At 44.9% G+C, this 25,631-nt stretch overlaps 1 protein-coding gene across 1 annotated transcript in view; it reads right to left on the bottom strand.

Annotated features, from left to right (window-relative positions):
- The window catches only part of PDZD8 (PDZ domain containing 8), a 141,866-nt gene that overhangs the window by 76,439 nt on the left and 39,796 nt on the right, over positions 1-25,631 (bottom strand). Inside the window, exon 3 of the mRNA XM_007064224.4 lies at positions 4,294-4,396. Coding sequence (XP_007064286.3) covers positions 4,294-4,396 — 103 coding nt within the window. The remainder of the gene's footprint in view (positions 1-4,293; positions 4,397-25,631) is intronic.

Below are 25,631 nucleotides of genomic sequence, written 5' to 3'. Positions count from 1 at the left end.
GGAAAATAGTCTTACCTGTTGAAGTGGAAATTATCTAATTAAAAGGCTGTCTATTCCCAGAATAGTCTACCTTCTGAGGCATTAACCCTGGAGCATCCAGGCTGTACGACGAAGAGCATCTGGACTACGATTTAACAAGTGACCGTGGTCCGGGAGATCAGGTCTGGCTCTGGAGATAGTGTCAAAGGAGCCTTGGCTGAGAGAATCAGCAGACTGGAAAAACAATACTGTCAAGGCCACACTGGTACTATGAGGATCATGTGAGCATGATCCTCAGCAACACTCTGAAAAGGAGGGTAAACATAAATCAGATTGTCTTTCTGGGATAACATGAAAGCATCCGTCAGAGATCCCTGACTGTGACCTGCCCTTTAACAAAAGGGTTAGAATTTCTTGTTGTGGCAAGTAGCAACCAGGTCTATTTGAGAGACCCTCAACACCAGGTCTGAAAAATAAGCCTTAACTGTATGTGCCCTGAGAGACTACTTGCAATCTTTGTTGAGAAATCTGCCAAAAATTGTTCTGAATCCCCAGGACGCTTTGAAATGAATTGCATTGGTGACACAAAATACCCAAAGCTGTATTGCACCTTGACAGAGACTGTCCTACCTGGCCCCTCCCTATCTCTATCCTCCATCTTGTTTGCTTGAGGACTGTTCCAAGGACATTGATTTCTTGGAGGAGGTTGGCTCCTTGGAAGCATGCTACCTATGCTTTTTCCTTGGTACTGAAGAAGGGCACAGAGTCCCTGCAATGTTTGAATGGGCACTTCTGACAGGGGCAGAAGTGCTCAGTACCCATCCTAAGTGGGAAGGCTTTGGCAGTGGACACCAGGCTGCCTCCATGAGGAGATGATGCAGTCTTACCTCTCTATCTTTCTTAATCGGGGCTTGAAGTCTTTACATATTTGATACCTGTCCTGGATGTAACCCTCACCTAAGCACTTCAGACACTGAAAAGAAGGTCACTTAATGGCACAGACTTCTCAAAGCCAGTGCAAGGCTTAAAAGTCTGGAGACAGAGGATTTCTCGGTACCAAGAGTTGGTAACCAGAACAAACAACAGCTCTCTAAGTAAAACCAATTAAATTAAAAAAGCAACTTATTCTAAAGCTCTAACCAACTATTGATGAGTACACTAACTATAATAAAAATAAACTAACACCCCAACTACCAATCACAGACAGTAAGAAGAATCTGAGGGAGATCGGTGGCAACTGAACGCTTTATACCATTTAGCAGCAACACAAGGCAGCAGAGAGCGCATATACTATCCCAATGAGCACCTGTGACAATTCTCATGGTACACAGGACTGTCACCTTGTTACCCACTGCCTCTAGCAAGGAGTAGACCTGCCTGTGGTAACTGGGTGTTAGGGAGCTAACACCACCAGCCTAACCTACCTGTTAGCCACTCAAACACTCTCCTCTGGGCTACATGGGCCCTGTCTGTGTCTTTCAGGTTAACAATAAATGCACTCGAGTCCCTTTGAATCATTCCCACATAATATCCAGCCCCTGACATTGGCTACTCACAGAAATCCCAGACCCTCTGTCCCCAAAGGAGCAGTGTGCCCCAGTTTACTAGCTTTACCTTAAATCACCACTCTTGTAAAAAATCATACAGCACTTGTGAGCAGTTAAAACAAAAACAGGTTTAAGAAAGAACGGAGTTTAGATTCAAGAAAGTGGTAAAAACAAATGGTTATAATACAACACAAAATCATAACACACAAACCTGGATCTACAGTTATTACTAGTTATCTTTCCTATCTAATAAAGTGGGTTTCCCTGCCCAAAGTTCAGTCTCTGCTGCAGAGCTGGCTGGCTTCACAGGAACCAAGATCCAATTTTTCCATTTGAACATCCCTGTTCACCAAGATGTCTCCTCAGTGAAAGGATTCAGAGTGCTTTTCCCCACCCTGTGTTACAATGAAACAGTCTTTCGTCACTATTCATAGACAGGGCAAACCTGTCTTGTTGCAATGTTCCTTTACCACCTCCCAGTGGTTTTGATGGTTTGCAGTGGTCTCTGATAATTTTGGAGTGGAGCAAGGCTAGACCACTGAGGGGTAACAACTCTCTCATACTTGAATGGGCCCATAATGAGACATTTTATCCCCTGGTGACTAACTTTTACTCCAATATCATAAAATGTACTTTCAATAAATTTGATATTCCTGAAACTATAACCTGTACATACTACTTGCAATGATTCTGAGTCTTGCTAAGTTACAAGCTTTCTGTAGGAACCTTACAACACAATATCCATTATGGATAGTCTGTAAGACATGTGTTTGATGTAGTGATTTTGTCACGTCTGAGACACGAGTTATTTGCAAAGAACAGGGACCCTTTGCCAAAGGGTCTCCATGTGACAATACTGCAAAGGGAAAAATCTGACTGGCGCACTAGACGTGCACATACCTGAAGTGGAATAGACGTTCTATCACCCAAAGAACATGTGGTTCTTACCTTACAGACTTGTAATATACACACACCGAGAACATACTTCAGTTAAATTAATAGATTTCATAAACTAGCTAAGTTGTGTGAAATTTCTCAAAGTTAAATTGCTGTGTGCAGTATTTTATGTTGAAAGCCATACAATACTGCACACAGCAGTTTAACTTTGAGAAATTCCACACATAAAAACGTTTAAAGAGCTTCCAGTGCTACGATATGTGCTCTCTAACATACATCACCTCCACCTTACGTGACAAAAAATGTTCCTAGTTTATGCCAACACTAGTATTGTTCCAATAGAGTTCTTTTCGTATTTATCTTGTTTAACATTCAAAGGATTGCTATCAATGTACCAGAAACATTTTAACAGCTCAGCTGTAGGTAATTCACAGTTTGCACTGTGTTTACTATGGCACTGAAAGTTATCTACATAAATTTTTTTTTAAACACATTATGGGACAAAATTTCCAAAAGTGTTCAGGTGCTTAAGTATGAACAGAGCTCTTTTGAAAATCTGAGGTCCGAAACTATTTCTCTCTCTCAAACTGGCCATCAGTTTCACTATACTGCCACCTGCTGTCAAAAATGAACTACTGCAATGAGAATTAGTCATTTTCAACTTCTACAGCTAATGAAGAAGCACGAGAAAGGCAGGCATAACAATATTGCTGCCCATACCGATTTTAAAGAAAATATTTATTCTTTGAAAAGGGCATGAATTTGAATGTCCTTATTACCACATGCTGTCAGCATAATTTTGTGTAAAATCAATGTAGACACAATTGCTAAGGCATAGATCAGGCAAATGTCATGCAACTTTATACATATCAACAAGACCATGCAGATAAGGACCTACTGGCAATATTGGGTCCAATCCTGCAATCTCCTCACACAAATATGGTACAACTCACTTCACAAGGAATTCTGCCCGCAGAACTTCTAAGGAAGTATATTAGCAGTTATGAAGAGATGCAAGATGGGTTTACTGCTTGCTCATATTGGAAAAAATATTGATAAGCAAAGATCAGTAGTACTGAAGAAGCAGAATGTACTATTCTTGTTGAGCAGAAAGGAGAGGGGAGAGGATTGGAGCACCTTAACCTTCTTCTCCCCCCTGCCGCCCCGAACAAGTACCACTGGGCTCTAAACATAACAGAGAAAGATATTTAAACAACTTTTACAAATATTTATTAAAATGAAGGTTTTTTAAAAATTCACTTTTTCAGCAGAATCCCAACACAGTTTGATTACTACTATCATCATAGTATCTGAAATTACGACTGTTTCCATTTTTTGAAGGCAATATATATTTCAAAGACACTATATGTTTGAGAAACTCTTCCTGACAAGAAGAAAAAGTAGTTTGTGGACTGTGTGCTGCTAAACTAACAGAATAGCTCAAATAGGATACATGATTCTACATTACCTTAAAAGTCAGGAGTACTTCTGTTACCCAAACTCTTATTAATTTGCAGACTCTTATTAATTAGTTCTTTAGGCATGTAATGTCTTCATCACTTTTCCTGTACATTTGGACTGTTAAGCATTTCAACGGTCCAATTTTTAACGAATGCATATGCACAGTTGTGCACTTCATTTGTGTGTTGAAATTGGGTATTATATGAACAAGCAGCACTGTGGTGGTAATTGCTCATGGAAGTCATTTATGTGCGTCTTTTTTGATAAGCAGGCCTTTAGCGACAAAAGTTGGTATCTAGCAGTCCCTGACTGCACTTGATGTACCAGTTATGAATAATGAACATATATAGTCTAGAAAGAGTATATGAGAGTTTAAGTCATATAGTAATACAATATGTATGCATCTTACCGTTTTAATGGAACTCCGAGATTTTTCTTCCCAGACATTACTGCTCAGCTCAAACGTGCAATGAACATTTGTTTCTCTTTCATAGGATCCAAAAATCAGTAATCTGAAATACAGAAGTAGTAATTATTTTTAATAATAATCTGGGCTGTGTAATCTGTAGGGTATATATTTATTACAGAATCACATCTTTTCTTTTTAAACTCATTCATCCTTTTTATATACACTGCAATATGAAACCAGGAGTTCTCCCGTATTAAAATTCTCTCTCTCTCTCTCACACACTCACTCACTCACTCTTCTTCTACAATTCAAGCACAGCTCTCACTCAAAAGGGAGGTTTATAGAACACTTGCACCCTCTAGTGGAAGAATTAAGTAAATAAAATTGGCCAGAATTCTTATTTCCGTCTATAAATATTTTTTCCTGTAAAATGAATAGAAAAACAATCTGTATTTACAGATAAATGTTTTGAGTCTCCTGACTTCATTTCTCCCCCCCAGCCCCACCCCAGCCCACTCTCGACTTGCTTGATTCAAATAGCAGACCATTATTACAACATCTAGGATAAGATTTTGTTTTGTAGCGATTTGTTTCATTACACAGAAGTTCTATCACCCTTGTGACTTTTCTTTACAATAGTACTAACACACACCTATTTCATGTATCACATCTTAAAGCAAAAGATGATGAAGAGCTTCTCAAACTTGATAACATGCACAATAAATGAAATTCAGTGACCTCTGGGGTGGAGTACAGCACTCAAGCCTGCTACACGAGAGCTTACAGATGGGACATTTTGGGACGGAAATTGGAGCTGTCTTCTGAAGAGAACGATGGATGTTTACGGTTTGTGCAGAGCTGACAAGAACGCTGTCTCCAAGGTCTCATCCAACAGATCTTACTTATAGTAAGCTTCAGAACCCTCAATATATACGTATCTAAAGGATGGACAGCTCAAACAATCCTGGGATGCCAGCCTGTTCTAGGAAGTGTAGGTACTTCTGATCTAGGGTTGCCAGGTGTCCGGTTTTCGACAGGAACGCACAGCTGACTGGACCATTAAAAGTCTGGTTGGCAGGGCTGGCAGGCTCCCTACCTGGCTCCACAGAAGCTGTGACAAGTCACTCAGCTCCTACTGGTAGGTGCAGCCAGGGGGTCTCCACATGCTGCCCTCACCCCAAGCGCCAGCTCCGCAGCTCTCATTGGCCAGGAATCACAGCCAATGGGAGTTGTAGGGGCGGTGCCTGTGGACAGAGGCAGCATGCAGAGCCCCATGGCCGCCCCTCCGCCTAGGGACTTGTTGCCACTTCCAGGGAGCCGTCAGAGGTAAGTGCTGCCCGGAGCCTGCACCCCTCACCCCTCTAGTGCCCCAAACCCCTGCCCCAGCCCTGAGCCCCCTCCCACACCCAAACTCTCTCCCAGAGCTCACACCCCACACCCCCTTCCATACCCCAACACCCTGCCCAGAGCCCCCTCCTGCAGCCCAAACCTGTCATCCCCAGTCCTACCCCAGAGCCCGCACCCTGAACCCCTCATTTCTGGTCCCACTCCAGAGTCTGCACCTAGAGCCTGTACCCCAACCCCTGCCCAAGCTCTGAGCCCTCTCCCAGAACCCAACCCCCGCCTCAGCCCAGAGCTCCTTCCTACACTCTGTACTCCTCAGACCCACCCTCCCAGACCAGAGCCCCCTCCTGCACCCCAAACATCTCATCCTCAGCTCCATCTCAGAGCCTGCACCTCCAGCTGGAGCCCTCACCCCCTCCCATGCCCCAACCCCCTGCCCCAGATCAGTAAAAATGAGCAAGTGAGGGTGGGGGAGAGCGAGTGACAGAGGGAGGGTGGATGGAGCAAGTGGGGTGTGGCCTCGGAGCAGCGTGCCCCTGAATGTACCTGCATCTCAAAGAAGGTACCTGCATTTTAAATTAGTGAACTGTGTAACACACACACACACATCTTGGATTTTGATCAATGCAATCTTGAAGTTGGTGAAAGATACACAAACGTAACGTTTTAAGTGCAAGTGGGGAGGAAGGGGAACAAGAATGAAGACAAAGGAAGTTAGAAACCCACAGCGGAAGTTATTTCATAGCTAAAATTAATATTTTACCACATTCACATATCTCCACTCATCCTGAACAACCAACACTTCTGAACCATGGTTATCGGTTAAACAGTCATGTTCAAGAAAGTGTCTAAAAAGCACCTCTCTGTCTGAAAGCTAAACTACATTCTCCTAAAGCCAAAAACCTGTTAGAAAGGGTCTCACTAATAACTATTCGTATCTGAATGGCCCTTGTGCACCAATCCCAGAAAAACCCTCTCTAGCTAACCTCTGAGCCACAACTTTTAAATTGGCACTCATTTTCCAATACCTTTAATAGTAATAACTTTATTACAGCTTCTTCATATGAAGAATAAGCTTACGAATCTTATCAGGATCTGGGGAGGGGTGAAGGGGGGCGGGGAAGATGTGAGTAGCACTACATAGGATAATAATATTTCATCTTTTTACCCCGTAATAGTGCTATACATTGCCAGATATCACTTCTTGCAGTTAGTCTGTAACAGTCTCTCACATGTTAAGTTTGCTTCATACTTCTCTCTCTTCTGGGCAAGAATTCTAATCTTTATTTCAGGGACAAGAGGATGACATCAGGACACTGGTTTACTTGCTGATATTGCTCTTCTATCTCCTTATTCTTAAATAATGTATGTATACATGTCAGCACTGACACTTTCACACAAACTTTTATCAACCAAAAATACCCTCAAAATGAAAACACAAAGAGAAATGTAACATTGAGCAATGCCAACTTTTTAATGAGGAATGCCAGTTATTAAAAATATAACACATTTAGCTTATAAAATTGCAAATATAGAAATAAAAGAGTTGAATATGGCTCTAATTTACCACCGGAATAGATTTAGAGTAATGCCATTAAAGCCAGTATTACCCTATTGCAATAGAGCACAATGCCGTCACAAAATGACAATTTCTTAAGTAACAGATGCTGAATTACTTCAGTAACCAGGCTATCGGAACATAACCCAACACTGCATATGATACATTTGTTAATAGGTTCTAATAATTTAGATGTGGAAAGAAAGTTAAGATCTGGACCAAGGTCAGCCCTGGTGTAACCAGTCATAATTCCCATTTGCTTCAATGGGAGGTTCACATGCATACATCCAAGCTCATTTTGGTCTGTAATCTTGTTTCTGTAAACAGTGAGGCAAAGAAAATTTAAAAAAAAAGATAATTCTGCTAGAGATTTAGGAAAAGCAAAGAAATTTTCAGCTAACAAAATAATGTTTCGGTAACTAGCCAGTACCTTCAATATAATAATCACATAGAGCATATTATTTATTGGAAACTAACACCTCCTCCACTTTAACAAACATTTACTTAATTCACGAACTTCTCCCTTTCACAAAAGAAAGTCAGTTTACCAAGTCCAGATTTCTGTTTGAGTGAACAGGTATGCCATTATTTCAAAGATATATAAATACCAATCATTACAGCTATTCTTGAAGCCTCCGGTATCAAAACAGATTTGGTTGTTTCCTTTAAGTTACAGATTTATTAGGTGGCTTAAAATAAGTGATGAATGAAAAAAACATTTTAACCCTTTATAGATCACTTTTATTTGGTATTATTTATAAGCAAAGGAGTTCAAACGTGTTTGTGCTGTGTTCATCCACCACAATTTTTCCCCAACTGCCTGTTTATGTCTAGCAACTGTTGTCATAACTCACTTGGAGTTCAACTTTAACACTCACTTGTCTAGACACCACTGATTTGATTACCTCCCCTGCTCCCACGCCCAAAGTTCAGTTGATTAGTCCTCCTTTGATTACACAATACCCAGTTTATATCTGGGCAAAGGATTACCTAGACCCATGAAGTCATGCCTTGTTTGCCCCCCCCCCTTTTTTTTCCTTAAAGCCATCCAAAGTAAATCATTGTGTTTGTCTTCTGTTCCCGTTTCTAACTTCAGACGTTAGTGGATATTACAGGATCTTAGTCCTTTTTTGCTACTTGTTAACTGTTAAAAGCTGAAGATATATTTTGATACTAAAGCTTTTTTTTAAAAAAAAAATCAGACTTAAAAATCTGAGCCACTGTCAACAACTGAAAAGTATTAGGAACTTACAGAGAAGTCAACTGTGAGTTTAAGTAGAGAGTCAGAGTCATACAACAGGAGCCAAGCCCATTCCTACTGTCTTTGGAGTGCTTCGTTATTTGTACAGGCCAATATTTTTTGAATATGAATGCCTAAATTCAGCACTTGAATATATAAATCTTATTTTTCAGAGGAAACAAGCACCACAACTTCCGTCACAGGGTGGCTGGGTCTTTAAGAGCAATCTATGCCCAACACTTGCCTATATATTTCCTCCCAAGTTATACACTTGTAAGCCACAAAGATTGATGGGAAGAGGAAAACAAGATATAAAGGGCAGGTCCAGTTCCCTCACTGTGGGGAGTGATTGGCTCTTCACTTGAGGTTTGTCTACACTTCAATAAAAAACCCGTAGCACTGAGTCTCAGAGCCTTTGTCAGCTCACTCATTCTCACAGGGCTCAGACTCTGGGACTAAAAATAGTGTAGACATTCGAGCTCAGGCTGCAACCTAGGCTTTGAGACTCTCCCCCCATCACACAGGGTCTCAGAGCCCAGGCTCCAGCCTAAACATCTACACTGCACTTTTAAAAAACCACAGCCCGAGTCAACTGATGTGGGCCAGCTGCGGGTCTTTTATTGCAGTGAAGACATACCCTAAGGTATGCTTTCAAACACCTGCGTTTGGCCCATGTCAGTTGACTTGTGCAGCTGGGCTGTAAAACTGCAGTGTAGGCATTCAGGCTCAAGCTAGAGCCTGGGCTCTGGGATCCTCCCTCCTCACGGGGTCCCAGAGCTTGGGCTCCAGCCCAAGCATCTACACCTCTACTTTACAGCCCCACAGCCTGAGCCCACGTCAGCTGACAAGGGCCAGCTGGGGGTGTTTACTTGCAGTATAGACATACCCTTAGAAGCCTGAAGGAGAACAGCAGTGGCTAAGGTTTCTCTAGAGAAAAGCTTAGGGTTAGGTTTAGGATTAGGGACAGTGACTGCCTGGAACCTCTGTGCCAAGAAGTGGACTTCTAAAACATAGGAAAAGGTATTGGGGAAACCATAATAACAATGTGAAAATTAGTAAATACTTGTATAAGTTTTGTTTAGAAGAAATTTTTGTAGTCCCTAACGAGGGTCAAATGGGACAGTTATCCTACAAAGATGTTGGGATATATTTTGTACATTAGGCATTAAACCAGACCTAAGGAAGGAAGACTGGTTTGGAACTTCAGTCTGTGTCTGTGATTGATTACAAATGCAGGAGGTAAAGGCACAGCCACATCCAAATGTCAGAGAGAGGAGTAGCCCCCTCACTCCTGCTGACTTTGAAAATTTTGACCATGGTGTCTAACATGTCATAGGTGCTTTGCAGGAGGGAGAGAGGGGAAAAAAAAGTTATGTCCCTTCCCCAAATATCTCACAACTGCAGTTCAATACAGCACAGCAAGGGAAAGTGGGAGACAGGGATGGAGCTAGGGAGAATGAAGTTGCAAACTTTTTCTTAAAAATAGGAAGGTTAGGTTTTGTTTTATTTTCATAGGCAAGGCTGGTAGCACTGCCTATTTTTAAAGTTACCCAACACTTCCCAATTTAAGACCCTGTTACCAGTTGCTCATAACTTTGCCACACTAGCCATTTGGTCTGAAGTTTTCCATACCTGGTGTCTTCTTCAGTAGAATTTTTTTGGAAAATTTCAGCCAAAACAATTCAGCATTTCAAAGAATGAAGACAGAGAAATGTAAGTTTTGCCCATGTTAAGTTCTGGCAACTTCTTTATTGAAAAGCTCCCGCCCACGACCACCCCATGCTTTGAAGAAGGGATTTGAAATTTGGCAGGAGGTGCCATGTGTGAGGTTGAGCTCTTTGCTGTCCCTGTGAAATCCACCCAGATTTGGCCAAGTTATAGGCCTCTGAAAAACTGCAGTTTCAGTAGAGATTTCAGATTTTTAGCAGCTAAAATCTCCAAAGATTCCATCCTCACTAAGCATTCTACATCCCCTCACAGCTCCTACACAGTTAACCAGTTTGTACATGTGCCACCTCAACAGAGTAATTGAGAATGTTCCCTCCAGCCCAGGCCTAAAGGGGTGAGGCTTGACCTTCCTTGTAATGGCTGCTCTGGGCTGGGGTGGAGCCTGGCATTGAAACTGAGAGCAGGCAGTCTGTCCTATGGTACCAATGACCTCTTCCTAGCAGCCTGGCAAGGTGGAGGAGAAAACGTATAATCAGTATAGGTTTACTGGTTGTTGACTGAACATGTGGAACATATAAAAGTTTGTAGATATTTCTTTTTTATTTTCCTAATTTTCAGCTACAGTAACTTTTAAACCCATAATATTTTAGAAATAGTAGAATATTCCTTGGATTATAATAGTTTCAAAGTAGATTCAATTTTTGTTCTAAATTCTTTAAAAAGAAGAACTAACATGTACTTTGTATTGATGCCACATGCTACTGTGTTTTTCCATTGTGGGGCTGTTTTGTCAAATAGGCCCATCCAAGGGTCATATACTTTAAACAACTATTTTACATAGCATTATATATATTCCAAGATAATGAAAGGTAATCATTTAATCCTGTTTGCTTTACAAAGGTGACCCTATGTAGATAAATGTTATGTTTAGCAGATAAGTCTAAAAAGATTATTTTCCCTATAATAAAATCAAGTTAATATGTCTTACTCGTAAACTAGTCTCTACAGTTTAACATGAAAATATTCACAGTTGGAGAATTAGAGTTGCTTTTCACCCTCCAAAGAAAATATAAAAATAATTATGAAGTAGTCAGTGACTTATTTGCTCTTCCAATTCTTTGAGAACATACTCAAACATAGATAACACACTGTTGGTAATCTTGCTTTAGTCTTAAAACATTAACTAGAATGTTTATCAAGAATATATTATTTTTGCAGTAGTAAAAGATTGTATTGCCCTGTAAACATTAATTTACAACTTTTATTATCTATTACCTAGCACCTAGGATTCCCATTTACTGAAGTATTTTTATAAGCAATGCTTAAATTGGGGAAAAATAATCTTGCATATTACTACTACAACTTTGGCCCCTCCTCTCTTCTTTGGCCTCTCCTTTTTTAAAAAAAATGCAACATTTAAAAAATGCAATTTTTTTATGCGCCTTTCAAGTGTTTCGGGGGGGTGAATACTAAGCTCAGCTCTAAATGGAGTGCATAAGTGCACACACACACACATAAAAAACTAATTTGGATGAAAGCAGTGTTAATTACTAATCTGCAGTAGAGAACAAAAATCCTTTGATTTGCAAAATGTCATCCCAAAACTTTATTAATGTAGTTTAAAGATCCAATTCTTACTAATACGTAAAGAAAACTAAACATTACTGATCTGTCACTAGTAATAAGAGGGTTCTTTTAAAATTTGATGGAACTGCATCTCTCAGAGAATTGGTAATGAGGACAACAGCATTCTGTGTTTGAATGTGATCAAGATTGGTAAAGACCTGTATCACGGATGCCAGGCAGCGTTCAGCACTGAAGCCAAGCGACTGTTAATAAGGCTCGGGGTCACAGCCAAACTAACAGAGAGGGAAGGTGAGGAGAGCAATGGTTCAAGCAGGCAGGTTTTAGCTAATGAAACAACCTAGGATGGGACACTTAACACATGTCTTCACATGACAAGCTGAACAATTTTGGAAAAAGCAAAAAATAAAAAAATTTAAAAAAGCGTTCTGAGCATTCCATACAAACTGAGACTGAATTTGGAGCGTTCCTGACCCCACTACAGTGTTAAATAAAATTCAAAAGGGTGGCTCTAAACAGAGACCTGCCGCAGAAGAGAATCATTCATCTTGCAATAAATGTTATTCTTTGAGACACTCTGTCCTTGTGGATCCCACTACTGGTGTGCTTGTGACCTTTGCACAGGAGTTGGGAAGTTGTGTCCCATGAAAGTTACGCATATGCCCTTCATGTCCTCTCTCTCCCCTGAAGGGAATAAAAGGCAGAGCGACACTGTCCACCATTCAAATTTCCTTTGTCATCCAAAGATCCCAAGAGAAGTCTCTGAGCTGTGGGGACTGAGAGTAGGCTGTAGGATCCGTATGCACAGAACATCCCAAAGAACAACAATTACTGCAAACCGAGTAACTGATTTCTCTCCTTTAAATTCCTGTGCATCTGTTTCCCACTTATGGTGATTAGCCAGTAGTTCGACATTCCAGGCAGTGGGGACTAGGAGCCTCATCTTAAATTACTGCAGGACTGTTCAGCCAACCGGTGCGTTAATTCTAGAAGTTGATATTAGCAAATAATGGTTGGTGAACAAGTACACTGAGGACCATGTTGCCTCTCTACAATCTCTGTGATCAGAACTCTAGTGAAGCATGCCACCGACGAGGCCTGCATTCTGGTGGAATGGGCAGTAACCTGATCAGGGAGTTGCAATTTGTTAATAATCGGAAGTTACCCTGATACAGTCTACAGTGCATTTCAAAATTCTTGAAGTAGAAAGAGGTCTACCTGTAGATGAACTGCCATATGCAATAAAAAGTCTAGGAGATCTTTAGCCAGTCTTTGTCTATTAAGGCAGTACAAAAAAGTGTCCTTTTCACATCTAGGATATGCAATTTTGTTTCATCAGGAGAAAAGCGACGTCTTGGAAAAAATACAGGTAACTGGATATGAAAGTCCATAAATACTTTCAGAATAAATTTTGGGTGAAGTCTCAGTTCCCCTTACACAATTTTTCATATAGACAGTGTGGTTTGTCATGACAGCCTGGATTTCGATTACTCCGCATGCAGAGGTAATAGCCACCAAAATTAAATCTCAATTGAAAGTGGTCGAGGGAGCAGGATGATAGGAGTTTGAAGGAAGGTACCATTAGAGGTAAGGACTAGATTCATGTTTCAAGAAGGTGGTATTTTCCTTACCAGTGGAAACACTCAGTAGGACTCAAACATTTTGAGCACTGGGTGAGAAAAACTGAAAAACCATGAATATGAGAATGAAAGGCTGAAATTCCTGTCAAGTGAATTTTAATGGAGCTGTGAGAAAGGCCAGATTGTTTAAGAGATAATGGGTAGTCCAAAATTACCAAAACAGATGCATGAAAAGGGTCATAATGTCGTCATCTTCTGCCATAATGAGAAGCACTTCCACTGAGCAATATACGTCGTCTTAGTGGAATGCTTCTTGCTTTCCATAAAGATTCTCTATACATCACTTGAGCATCCCCTAGCTGCTGGCATCAGCCAGAGTGTCTCCATGATATCAGAGGAAAGGATGTGGGATCTGGATGAAGTATATGACTGGCATGCTAGGATATTATGTCCACCTGAGGTGGTAGGGTTATGGGTTGTTGACTGGAGAAAGGTAACAGGTCTGAAAACCAAAACTGATGTGATGGAGCCACTAGGACCATCTGTGCCTTGTCTTGCTTTACCTTCTACAATACTCTTGGGATCAATGAAACTGAGGGAATGCATAAACTAGATGGCCTGACAATGGAATCAGAAAGACGTTTGCCACTGAACCTTGTCCCAGCCAAAAAGAACAAAAACAGGGTGTGCACATCCTGGTCACAAAAAGGTCTATCCATGGAAATCTCCACATCTGAAAAATCTGCATTAGACTGACATACTCCAGAGACCATCCAGGACAGTATGAAATTTTCATGTTTAGTTGATCTGCTAAGACACTTGTCTCTCATGGGAGATGTAAAGCTATGAGATCTGTGTGATGTAGAATGCACCACCTCCCATAGTGAAATGGCCTCTTGGAAAGGGGAGCCAATCTTGCCTCCCTTGGCCTATAAATTCATGGCTGTAGAACTGTTCATTTAAATTGGTACTAGAAGAGGAAGAAAGAACTTAAGAGCCAGACCATTACCTTCAGTTCCAGAACATTTATGTGAGCCAACAAGTCTGCTCTTGACCAAAGGCCATGAGTTCAGAATTGGTCCAAGTGAGGCTTCCCAGCCTCTCCTGGATGTATTGGTAACTAAATGTCCTGGTGGGAGCTGGTGGAGTGAAGGGTATCCCCCGATGAATACTGTCTGGGCCTAACCATCACTGGAGGGAAAACAGGACTGTCTGGTGAACAGCAACTCACTGATTCACCCACTGAGTGCTTGGGTGATATTCTGATTTGATCCAGGATTGAAGAAGTCGTAGTCTGAGTCTGGTGAAGGGAATAACTCGAATACATGAACCCATGTGACCCAGTAATTTTAGGCAGATCCTTATTGATGTATGTAGGTGCAACTGGAGCTCTGATATTAGGTAACATATTCTGGAACCACTTTTCTGGAAAATAGACTTTTGCAGTTCTGGAGTTCAGTCACACCCCTGTGAATCTGACAGACTAAATCAGAATCAAATGTGATTTCTTTTGGTTGATTTTGAGGCCTAATTTCAAAAACAGACAGAACCAGCACTCTCGAACCTGAGACCTGCTTGCTGATTTGCTTGGATTCTTCCCATACCTCAACAATTATATACCCTGATACCCTAAATAAACTGTTACCACAGACATATAGTTTGTGAATACATGAGGTACAGCTGAAAGGCTGAATGGGAGGACTCTGAATTGAAGGTGGTTGCCCAGAAGCTTCCCTTGTGACGGATGTATCAATACATGGAAGTATGAATCCTTTAGGTAGAGGGTATTGAACCCAGTGAGGGGATTATAGAGGCAAGAGTCACCATGAGAAGCTGGCATTGGAAGCATACACACTGACAAGTCAGATCTACTGTAGGCATCAGTCCTCCTTTTTTGGTATGAAGTAGTAAAGGGAGTAAAATCCTTTCCCGCTGAAAGTTGGTGGACCTACTTCTATTGCTCCCAGCTCCAGTAGAGAATTTCTTTCTTGTTGCATGTGACTCGTGTGAGATTGGTCCCTAAAAAGGGACAGGGAGGATATGGTATATAATTGAAGGGCATACCCCTCTTGGAAACCCAGCAAAAATCACCATCAGTCCGATGAAATTATAGTGCAAGCTTTTCTGAAGAAGAGAGGTAGGAACCAAACAAGGGAAGAAAGGTATAAATGCACATACAATCTCTCAAAATTGCTGCTTCTGTGACTGAGATAGACAATGAGGATGGCTCTAACCAGTCATTTTATGGAACCTCAATCTCTTAACTTATCTAAATGCTTGCAATGCAAGGAACATGAGGAAAATTCCAGTTGAGATCTTTGTCTGGAACTAAACAGGTCTATAATGCTTCCTCTAACAAAAAATGGTTAGTTACTTTCTCATAACTGTTGTTCTTCGAGATGTGTTGTTCACATCCATTCCACATTAGGTGTGCGCGCGCCGCATGCATGAGCATCGGAAACTTTTTCCCTTAGCGGCTCCCGGTGGGCCCCCCGAGTGGCGCCACTGCATGCATATATACCCCTACCAGCCCGACCCCCTCCAGATCCTTCTTGCCGGCGACTCCGACAGAGGGGTAGGAGGGTGGGTGGTGGAATGGACATGAACACCACATCTCGAAGAACAACAGTTACGAGAAAGTAAGTAACCGTTTTTTCTTCAAGCACTTGTTCACGTCCATTCCACATTAGGTGAATTACAAGCTTACCTCTGGAAGAGGGTAGGAGTCACAGAACAACTGCTCGGAGGACTGCTCTGCCAACTGCCACGTCCTCTCTGGCCTGCTGGTTGACCACATAGTGGGTCGTGAAGGCGTGCACCGAGGACCAGGTGGCTGCTCTTCAGATCTTGTCACAGGTCCCAATCCAGGAGAACGCTGTGGAAGTTACCTGCGCCCTGGCTGAGTTGGCCGTGACCAGAACACCTGCAAGCTCATAGCACGCCTGGATGCAGCTTGTAATCCAAGACGAAATCCGCTGCGCCGACACTGGGAGGCCTTTTATCCTCTTGGCTACAGCCACAAACAGCTGTGTGGATTTGCAAAAGGGCTTGGTGCGCTCCAAATAGAACGCCAGCACTCAACTCACATCCAGGGTGTGCAAGCTGCGGTGACTAGGGTCCGTACGGGATTTCGGGAAGAACACCGGTAGACAAATGTCCTGGCCCAGAAGGAATTGGGAGATCACCTTAGGGAGGAACTTGGGGTGCAGCCAGAGCTGCACCTTCTCCTTGTGAAATACTGTGTACGGTGGCTCAGAAGTGAGGGTCCTCAGCTCAGACACCCTTCTGGCCAAGGTAACGGCAACCAGAAATGCCACCTTCCAGGAAAGGTGGAGGAGAGAACAGGTAGCGAGGGCCTCCACGCCGTCAGGTGCAGCAACTGCAGGTCGGGGTGGAGAAGCCGCCCACCGTCCTATGTAATGAGGTCCCAGTGTAGGGGCAGGACTACCAGGGCCTCCACCGACAGCTCTAGGAGGGATGTGTACCAGTGTTGGCGGGCCCAGGCTAGGGCGATGAGGATCACCGTCACCCTGTCCCTGCGCACCTTGAGCACCAAGGGGAGCAGGGGAGAAGGCATACATCAAGTCCTCTCTCCACGGGATCGCAAATGCATCCGTGAGTGAGCCCGGGCTGCGGCCCTGGAACGAGCAGAACCGCAGGCACTGGGCTTTGGCCCTGGTGGCAAACAGATCTACCTGGGGAAACCCCCACCTGCAGAAGAGCAAACGCACGACGTCCGCCCTGAGAATCCACTTGTGCCTGCGGTACGACCTGCTGAGGGAGTCTGCCAGTTCGTTCCGCACCCCTGGGAGATAAGATGCCTTGAGGTGAATTGCACGGGATATGCAAAGGTCCCAGAGAAGGAGAGCCTTGCAACAGAGTGGCGAGAAACGAGCCCCGCCCTGCTTATTTATATAAACATGGCAGTAGTGTTGTCCATCAGAACTGTCATGCTGTGACCACTCAGAGTGGTGTGAAAGGTCTGGCAGGCGAGACGAATCACCCGGAGCTCCTTCACATTGATATGGAGCGACTGCTCTACCTCAGACCACAACCCCTGTGTCATGAGGTCCCCCAGGTGAGCCCCACATCCGTGGTCTGACGCATCCGCTACCAGCATCAGGTCCGGAAGTGGGATGGCAAAGGGATGCCTTCGCAAACCACAGGCTGGGACTGCCACCACAGCAGGGAGTCCAGCACATCCCTTGGGGCTGTCACTACCAAGTCCAAGGGGTCCCTGCCTGGGCAGTACACCCGAGCGAGCCTCGCCTGCAGAGTCCTGAGTCTCAGTCTGGCATGCCTGACCATGTGCGTGCATGCTGCCATGTGGCCCAGGAGCTGCAGGCAGCACCTGGCTGTTGTCATTGGAAACTGGCGCAGGGAGGCCACCGTTTGCTGGATAGCCCGGAATCGGGATACTGGAAGGCTTGCACCGCGTCCAGGACCGCCCCTATGAATTCCACTCTCTGCATGGGTACAAGCGTGGACTTGGGGACGTTGACCAGGAGCCCCAGCTCGGGGAACAATCTCAGGGCCACCTCCACGTGGCCCCGCACCTCCGCCTCAGATTGGCCCGCCAGGAGCCAGTCGTCAAGGTACGGGTACACCCAGATTCTCTGCCTCCGTAAGAAGGCCGCCACCACCACCATGCACTTAGTGAACACCCTTGGGGCCGCGGCTAGACTGAATGGGAGAACTGCAAACTGGTAATGTTCTCAGCTCACGGTGAAGCGTAGGAACCGTCTGTGTGCTGGGAAGATGGCGATATGAAAGTATGCGTCCTTCATGTCGAGGGCAGCGTACCAGTCCCCTGGATTTAGGGAAGGGATGATGATGCCCAGAGAGACCATGCAGAACTGGGCCTTGACCAGGAACTTGTTGAGCCCGCGCAGGTCTAAAATGGGACAAAGGCCCCCTTTGGCCTTGGGGATGAGGAAGTACCGGGAGTAGAACCCCTTTCCCCTTAGACCGTAAGGCTCCGCCTCTACCGCCCCCGCCTCTCGCAGCGAGCGAACCTACTTCTCCAGCAGATGCTCATGAGAGGGGTCCCTGAAGAGGGATGGGGAAGGGGGAGGGGAGGGTGGGAAGAGAATCGCAGTGAGTACCCATTCTGTACCGTGCGTAAGACCCAACGGTCCGACGTTAATGCTGGACCACGCACAGGAGAAATGGGCCAGGCGGTTCAGGAAACCAGGAGACGGATCCAGTGACTGGTCTGGTACGCTGTCCTTGAGCACACCTTCAAAAGCCTGGCTTAGTACCCAGCTGGGATTTGTGCTGACCTTGGTTCTGACCCGGCACATTATTGTTATTATTGCACTGTCACCTGTTATCCCTGCCTCGCCTACAGTAAGGCTCATGCCTGTGACGAGGCTGGAACTGGCTCTGAGGGGGAGGCTGCAGCTTAAAGGGCTTCCTCTGCGTCACCAGGGCGTGCATACTCAGCGACTTAAGTGTAGCCCTCGAGTCCTGGAAGCTATGCAGCCTCGCGTCTGTCTGGTCCAAAAAGAGCCCGGACCCTTCAAAAGGGAGGTCCTAAAGTGTACTCTGGACCTCAGGCGGCAGACTTTACTCCTGCAGCCATGCCGAGCGCCTCATGACCCCCCCGATGCGACTGTTCTGGCCGCCGCATCTGCTGAACCCAGGGAGGCCTGGAGAGAGGTTTTAGCTACTGCCTTGCCCTCATCCACCAGGGCCGTAAACTCCTGTTAGGAACCTTGCAGGAGATTGTCCTTAAATTTCCTCACCGCTGTCCATGAGTTAAAATTATGCCTGTTGAGGATGGCCTGCTGGTTAGCAATCCTCAACTGAAGGCCCCCTGACAAGTACACCTTTCTGCCAAAAAGGTCCAGGCGTTTTGCCTCCTTGGCCTTAGGTGCCGGGGCCTGTTGTCCATGGCACTCCCTTTTGTTCACCACCGAGACCACCAGGGAGCACGGACTTGGGTGGCAGAACAAGAATTCTTAGGCCTTTGATGGGGCAAAGTACTTGCGCTCCACACCTTTGGCTGTTGGAGCGCTGGAGGCCGGGGCCTGCCATATAGTCTTATAATTCGATTGGATGGTCTTAATGAGCGGGAGCACTATTCTAGATAGACTTTCAGGGCTCAAAATGTCCACCATGGGGTCCTCCTGCTCAACCGTCTCCTCGACCTACAACCCCAAGTTCTGGGCGACCCTATGCAGTAGCTCCTGGTGGGCTCTGTGGTCTATGGGTGGAGGGCCAGAGACCGCTGTTCCCGCCATAGCCTCATCCAGGGATGACGAGGAGGTTAGTAGCTGCTCAACCCTCTCTGGCTGATCTTCCTGCTCCCCTTCTCCCATGGGAGCGGCCTCCAGCTCGGGCCAGGGTGGGAGACCTCGGGGCGGCACCAGACTCGGTGCTGGTCTCTCCGGTTTATCCTGGGGGGGATGCTGGAGGCCTGGATACCGTAGCTTCCGGTGCCGGCAGGCGTCGGTGCGGGGACCGGGACCGCTGCACCAAGTAGCTCACCCTGGACGGGGCACCTTGGCACTGTTGATAGGCCCAAGGAGTCCAGAAGGGCCAATGACCTGGTGGCCCCCATTGGGGGTGCCACCCCATCTGAGGGTCCCTGCTGTCTGGAGCATGATGCGAGTAACTGTAACGGCCTGAGTCAGCGCCGGACTGCGGCAACACCGACCACGAAGGCCACGGCGGTGCCGACGATCTGTGCCTGCGGGAGGTTGACGAGCGGCTGCTAACGGAATGGGAGCGAGACTGGTACCGATATCCCCAGGAACGGAATCTGGATCGGGACCGGTATCGGCGTCTGCGGGAGTCCTCCTACGAGGGCCGTCTCAACTCCTCCTGGTGCTGGTCTCCAATTGGTGCCGGAGAGCATCATGCCTCTTCCGTTACTTCCTCACGCTGACCCACTCCTGGCACCGTGACTTCCTTCTGAGTCGTGGGTAACTGGGAGTTTGCAGACGCGGAGCTCGACCAGGACCAACTCCGGGAACAATGCCGGGACGGTGTCCTCAAACGGCACACCATTGCTGGCTTACCCCTTGACGGCACCTGCGGCATGGGTGCCGGAGGATTCTCCCTGTATGGAAGGGGGCTCGTCCCCGACAGCTCAGTGAGGTCCTTTGCCAACTCAAAAGGTGCCAGGCGTGAAGGGCTGATCCATTAAGTCCTCGAGCCCATCGTCCACACTGAGCTCACTTAGGCCTGGGCTCGGTAGGACTTGTGGTGCTGAAGCCACAGGTGCCAGCGCCAATACAGCGGCCTTCCCACTCTTATCGGTGCTCAGGGCCTTGGAAGGCATTGGCCTCCTAGGAGGGGAACATCCGCGCCTTTCTTTTGGCTGCACCGTGGGCCTCACCAGGGAGGATGAGCGGTGCCAGTGCCTAGTCTGGCGCTCTGGGGCCAACAGCTTTAGGTGTTTAGCCGGTGCCGGGTCTCCTGACGGCTCCGGCACACTACGCACCAAGGAAGCTGGAGCCGAAGTCGGGCGCTTCAGGGCCGATGGCTGCAATGCGGCTTCCATCAACAACTGCTTCAAATGAAAGTCTCTTTCTTGAAGCCTCCAAGCACCTAATCACTTAAGTGTCCACAACAAAGGTATGCTAACTAACTGATAACAGGAATCTATCAGAAAGGCTAAGGGACCGCTCTCATACAAGAGAGACAGGTTGTTCCAACGCTGCCACGGACGGTAAGAAGGAACTGGAGGAGGTCAGGTGGCAGGGGTATATATGCAAGGCGCAGTGGTGCCACTCAGGGGGCCCCGCTGGCCCAATGGGAGCCGCTAAGGGAAAAAAAGTTTCCAACACTCGTGCACGCAAAGCGCACACACCTAATGTGGAATGGACGTGAACAAGCTCTTGAAGAACTACTAAAAACTAAAGATGAATTAAATACTGGACTTAAAGTAGGTGGTTGCCTACCTTGGGATCAGTGATCATGAGGAGTTTTTAAACTAAGGGCTGGGAGAAAACTAACAGATGCAAAGGAGCACACAGTTCAGGCAGAGACATCCCTTAGTGGAGAATCTATTAATCGGGATTCTTTATACTCTAGTAAGGAAAAGAGGATGGATGATGATAAAGTACAGGTAGGACGTGATGAGAAAAACAGTCAAATGAAAAAAAGGCCCATTCAATTACATCACATAATGGCAGACAGCTAAAAAGTGACAAATTCTATAAGTGCTTATATAAAAATTCTAGAAGCCTAAAATACTAAGATGGGTGAACTTCGGTGCCTTGTATTAAATGATCATATTGTTATAATAGGCATCCCAGAAACTTGATGGAACGATGATAATCAATGGGACACATTAATACCAGGGTACAAAATTCTCACGGAGTGCACAGGCTTGGTGCTCTGGTATGACTCTGAATGAAGTCAGACAGGACCCTCTGGCAGGGTGACTCCGCTCAGGGCAAACTCTCACTAGGGCAAGCCTCCTTGGCTTCAGCACCTCCTTGGGTCTGACCTCAGAGCATTCAGCATCCCTATTCCATGCCGTGAGCTCCCTGCAGTGAGTCCACATGGAAAGGACACCTGAAGAAGTCTTATGTGCCCCCCAGAGGGCCCATGCACCCTCAACTTCATAGTCAGCAGTGACTCTCACGAGCAAGATAAAACAGAAGGGTTTATTAGTCATAGAATCATAGAACTGGAAGGGACCTCGAGAGGTCATCTAGCCCAGTCCCCCGCACTCGTGGCAGGACTAAGTATTATCTAGACCACCCCTGACAGGTGTTTGTCTAACCTGCTCTTAACGATGGAGACTTCGCAACCTCCCTAAGCAATTTATTCCAGTGCTTACTCATCCTGACATTAGAAAATTTTTCCTAATGTCCAACCTAAACAGCCCTTGCTGCAATTTAAGCCCATTGCTTCTTGTCCTATCCTCAGAGGTTAAGAACAACAATTTTTCTTCCTCCTCTTTGTAACAACCTTTTACATACTTGAAAACTGTTATGTCCCCCCTCAGTCTTCTCTTTTCCAGACTAAACAAACCCAATTTTTTCCATCTTCCATCATAGGTCATGTTTTCTAAACTATTAATCATTTTTGTTGCTCTTCCCCGAACTCTCTCCAATTTGTCCACATCCTTCCTGAAATGCGGCGCCCAACATTGGACACAATACTCCAGCTGAGAGGCCTAATCAGCGCAGAGCAGAGCAGAAGAATTACTTCTTGTGTCTTGCTTACAACACTACTGCTAATATATCCCAGAAAGATATTCGTTTTTTTGTTTGTTTTTTTTTTGGCAACAGCATTACACTGTTGACACATATTTAGCTTGTGGTCCACTATGACCCCCACATCCCTTTCCGCAGTACTCCTTCATAGGCAGTCATTTCCCATTTTGTATGTGTGCAACTGACATTCCTTCGTAAGTGGAGTGCTTTGCATTTGTCCTTATTGAATTTCATCCTATTTACTTCAGACCATTTCTCCAGCTTGTCCAGATCATTTTGAATTATAATCCTATCCTCCAAAGCAACCCATTACAACCCCTCCCAGCTTGGTATCATCCGCAAAACTTTATAAGTGTACTCTGTATGCCATTATCTAAATCACTGATGAAGATACTGAACAGAGATACCCAGAACAGGACCTCCGGGACCCCACTCGTTACCCCCTTCCAGGATGATTGTGATCCACTGATAACTACTCTCTGGGAATGGGTTTCCAACCAGTTTTTCACCCACCTTATAGTAGCTCCATCTACGCTGTATTTCCCTAGTTTGTTTATGAGAAGGTCATGCGAGACAGTATCAAAAGCTTTACTAAAGTAAAGATATAGTAGTCTGGAAATCAGCTCAGAACAGATATTAGCAGAGAAAGCAGGAAGTTATAACAAAGTCCATCTTGGGGGGTGGGGTGGCGGGGAATCCAGAGTCCAGAGTTCACCCCACTTGAGTCCCAACCAGAAGACAGATCAGCTTCCAGAAACCCAGCCTCAGTCATGCCCACCTGCCCTCCTCCTTCCTTTGTTTCTTTCTCAGGCCACCTAGCTCCTCCACCTCTCACTTTGTTCTCCTAGACCCCTTTGCTAATCCTTACAGAGGATAGCCTTGGCCATCAGTTGCCAGGTTACAGAATGTTGGCCAATGTCTTTACCTAGGCAGCCAGACCTGCCCTCTAGGGGTCTCTGCAACAATCACACACCGTTATCTCACCACCTAGACACTTGAACAACATATAGGAGAAGCTGAGGCGCGCACACAGTATTCAGACAAAACATTAAGAACATTCCCACTTTGCCACAAAAATATACAGCAATGACAGAATAGGTCATGCTGGCAATGGAGTGGCATTGTATGTGAAAGAAAGCATACAGTCAAATATAGTAAAAATTTTAAATGAACCAAACTGTGCTATAAAAACCTCTATGGATAGAAATTCTGTACTTCAAAAAGAATACAGCAGTAGGGATATACAAGCAATCACCTGATCAGGATGGTGATGATGACTGTGAAATGCTCAAGGAGATTAGAGAGTTGATTGAGTATTCTATTTTTATAATGGGGGATTTCAACTATCCCCATGTTGACTGGATACATCACCTCAGGAAGGGATGCAGAAATCAAGTTTATTGGCACCCGTCATAAATATAAAGGGAAGGGTAACCTCCTTTCTGTATACAGAACTATAAAATCCCTCCTGGCCAGAAGCAAAACCCTTTCACCTGTAAAGGGTTAAAAAGCTAAAATAACCTCCCTGGGACCTGACCAAAATGACCAATGAGGAGACAAGATACTTTCAAAGCTGGAGGGGGGCGGGGGGGGGAGGACGACAAAGGGTGTCTGTCTGTCTGTGTCATGCTTTTGCCGGGAACAGATCAGGAATGCAGCTCAGAACTCCTGTAAAAAGTTAGTAAGTAATCTAGCTAGAAATGTGTTAGACTTCCTTTTGTTTAATGGCTGGCAAAATAAGCTGTGCTGGATGGAACGTATATTCCTGTTTTTGTGTCTTTTTGTAACTTAAGGTTTTGCCTAGAGGGATTCTCTGTGTTTTGAATCGGATTACCCTGTAAGGTATTTACCATCCTGATTTTACAGAGGTGATTCTTTTACTTTTTCTTTAAATTAAAATTCTTCTTCTAAGAACCTGATTGCTTTTTCATTGTTCTAAAGAGCCAAGGGCTTGGGTCTGTGTTCACCTATGCAAACTGGTGAGGATTTTTATCAAGCCTTCCCCAGGAAAGGGAGTGTAGGACTTGGGGGGATATTGGGGGGGGGGAAGACGTCTCCAAGTGGTGGAAGCATAGGGTTCAAGGACAAGGCAAAGTTTGTACCTTGAGGAAGTTTTTAACCTAAGCTGGAAAGAATAAGCTTAGCGGGTCTTTCATGCAGGTCCCCATATCTGTACCCTAGAGTTCAGAGTGGGGAAGGAACCTTGACAGCACCATACATGACTACTTCTTGGATCAGCTAGTCCTGGAACCCAAAGGAGAGAAGCAATTCTTGATCTAGTCCTAAGTGCAGCACAAGATCTGGTCCAAGAGGTGAATATAGCTGGACTGCTTACTAGCGGCAGCCATAATGTAAATTAAATTTAAGATCTCTGGAGGGAGCAGGGGAGAAGCCCACTACAGTAGCATTTAACTTCAGAAAAGGGAACTACACAAAAATGAGGAAGCTAGTTCAACAGAAATTAAAAAGTACAGTCCCAAAAGTGAAATGACGGCAAGCTGGATGGAAACTTTTTAAAAACACCGTATAGAGGCTCAAATTAACTGTATACCCCAAATTAAAAAACACAGAGGACCAAAAAGGTGCCACCATGGCTAAACAAAGTAAAAGAAGCGGTTAAAGGCAACAAGGCATTATTTAAAAACTGGAAGTTAAATCCTAATGAGAAAAACAGAAAAGAGTATAAACACTGGCAAATCAAGTGTAAAAGTATAATTAGGACAGCCAAAACAGAATTTGAAGAGCAACTAGCCAAAGACTCAAAAACTAATAGCAAAAATAAAATTTAAAGTTCATTGTTTAGCAGGCTTTCTGCTTCTGATCAGTGAGGTCACTGGATGATCAAGGTGCTAAAGGAGCACTCAAGGAAGAGAAGGCCATTGCGGAGAAACTAAATGAACTCTTTACCAGTCTTCACTGCAGATGACATAAGGAAAATTCCCAAATCTGAGCCATTCTTTTTAGGTGACAAGTCTGAGGAACTGTCCCAGATTGAGGTGTCACTAGAGGAGGTTTTGGAACAAATTGATAAACTAAACAGTAATAAGTCACCAGGTCCAGATGGTATTCACCCAAGAGTTCTGAAGGAACTTAAATATAAAATTGCACAACTGTGATATGTAATCAATCCTTTAAATCAGCTTCTGTACCAGATGACTGAATGATAGCTAATGGGACGCCAGTTTTTA

This window comes from Chelonia mydas, chromosome 7 (assembly GCF_015237465.2).
Source record: "Chelonia mydas isolate rCheMyd1 chromosome 7, rCheMyd1.pri.v2, whole genome shotgun sequence".
Classification (NCBI taxonomy): Eukaryota; Metazoa; Chordata; order Testudines; family Cheloniidae; genus Chelonia; species Chelonia mydas.
Note: the sequence above shows the minus strand (reverse complement) of the source record. Positions and strands in the feature narration are given on the sequence as shown.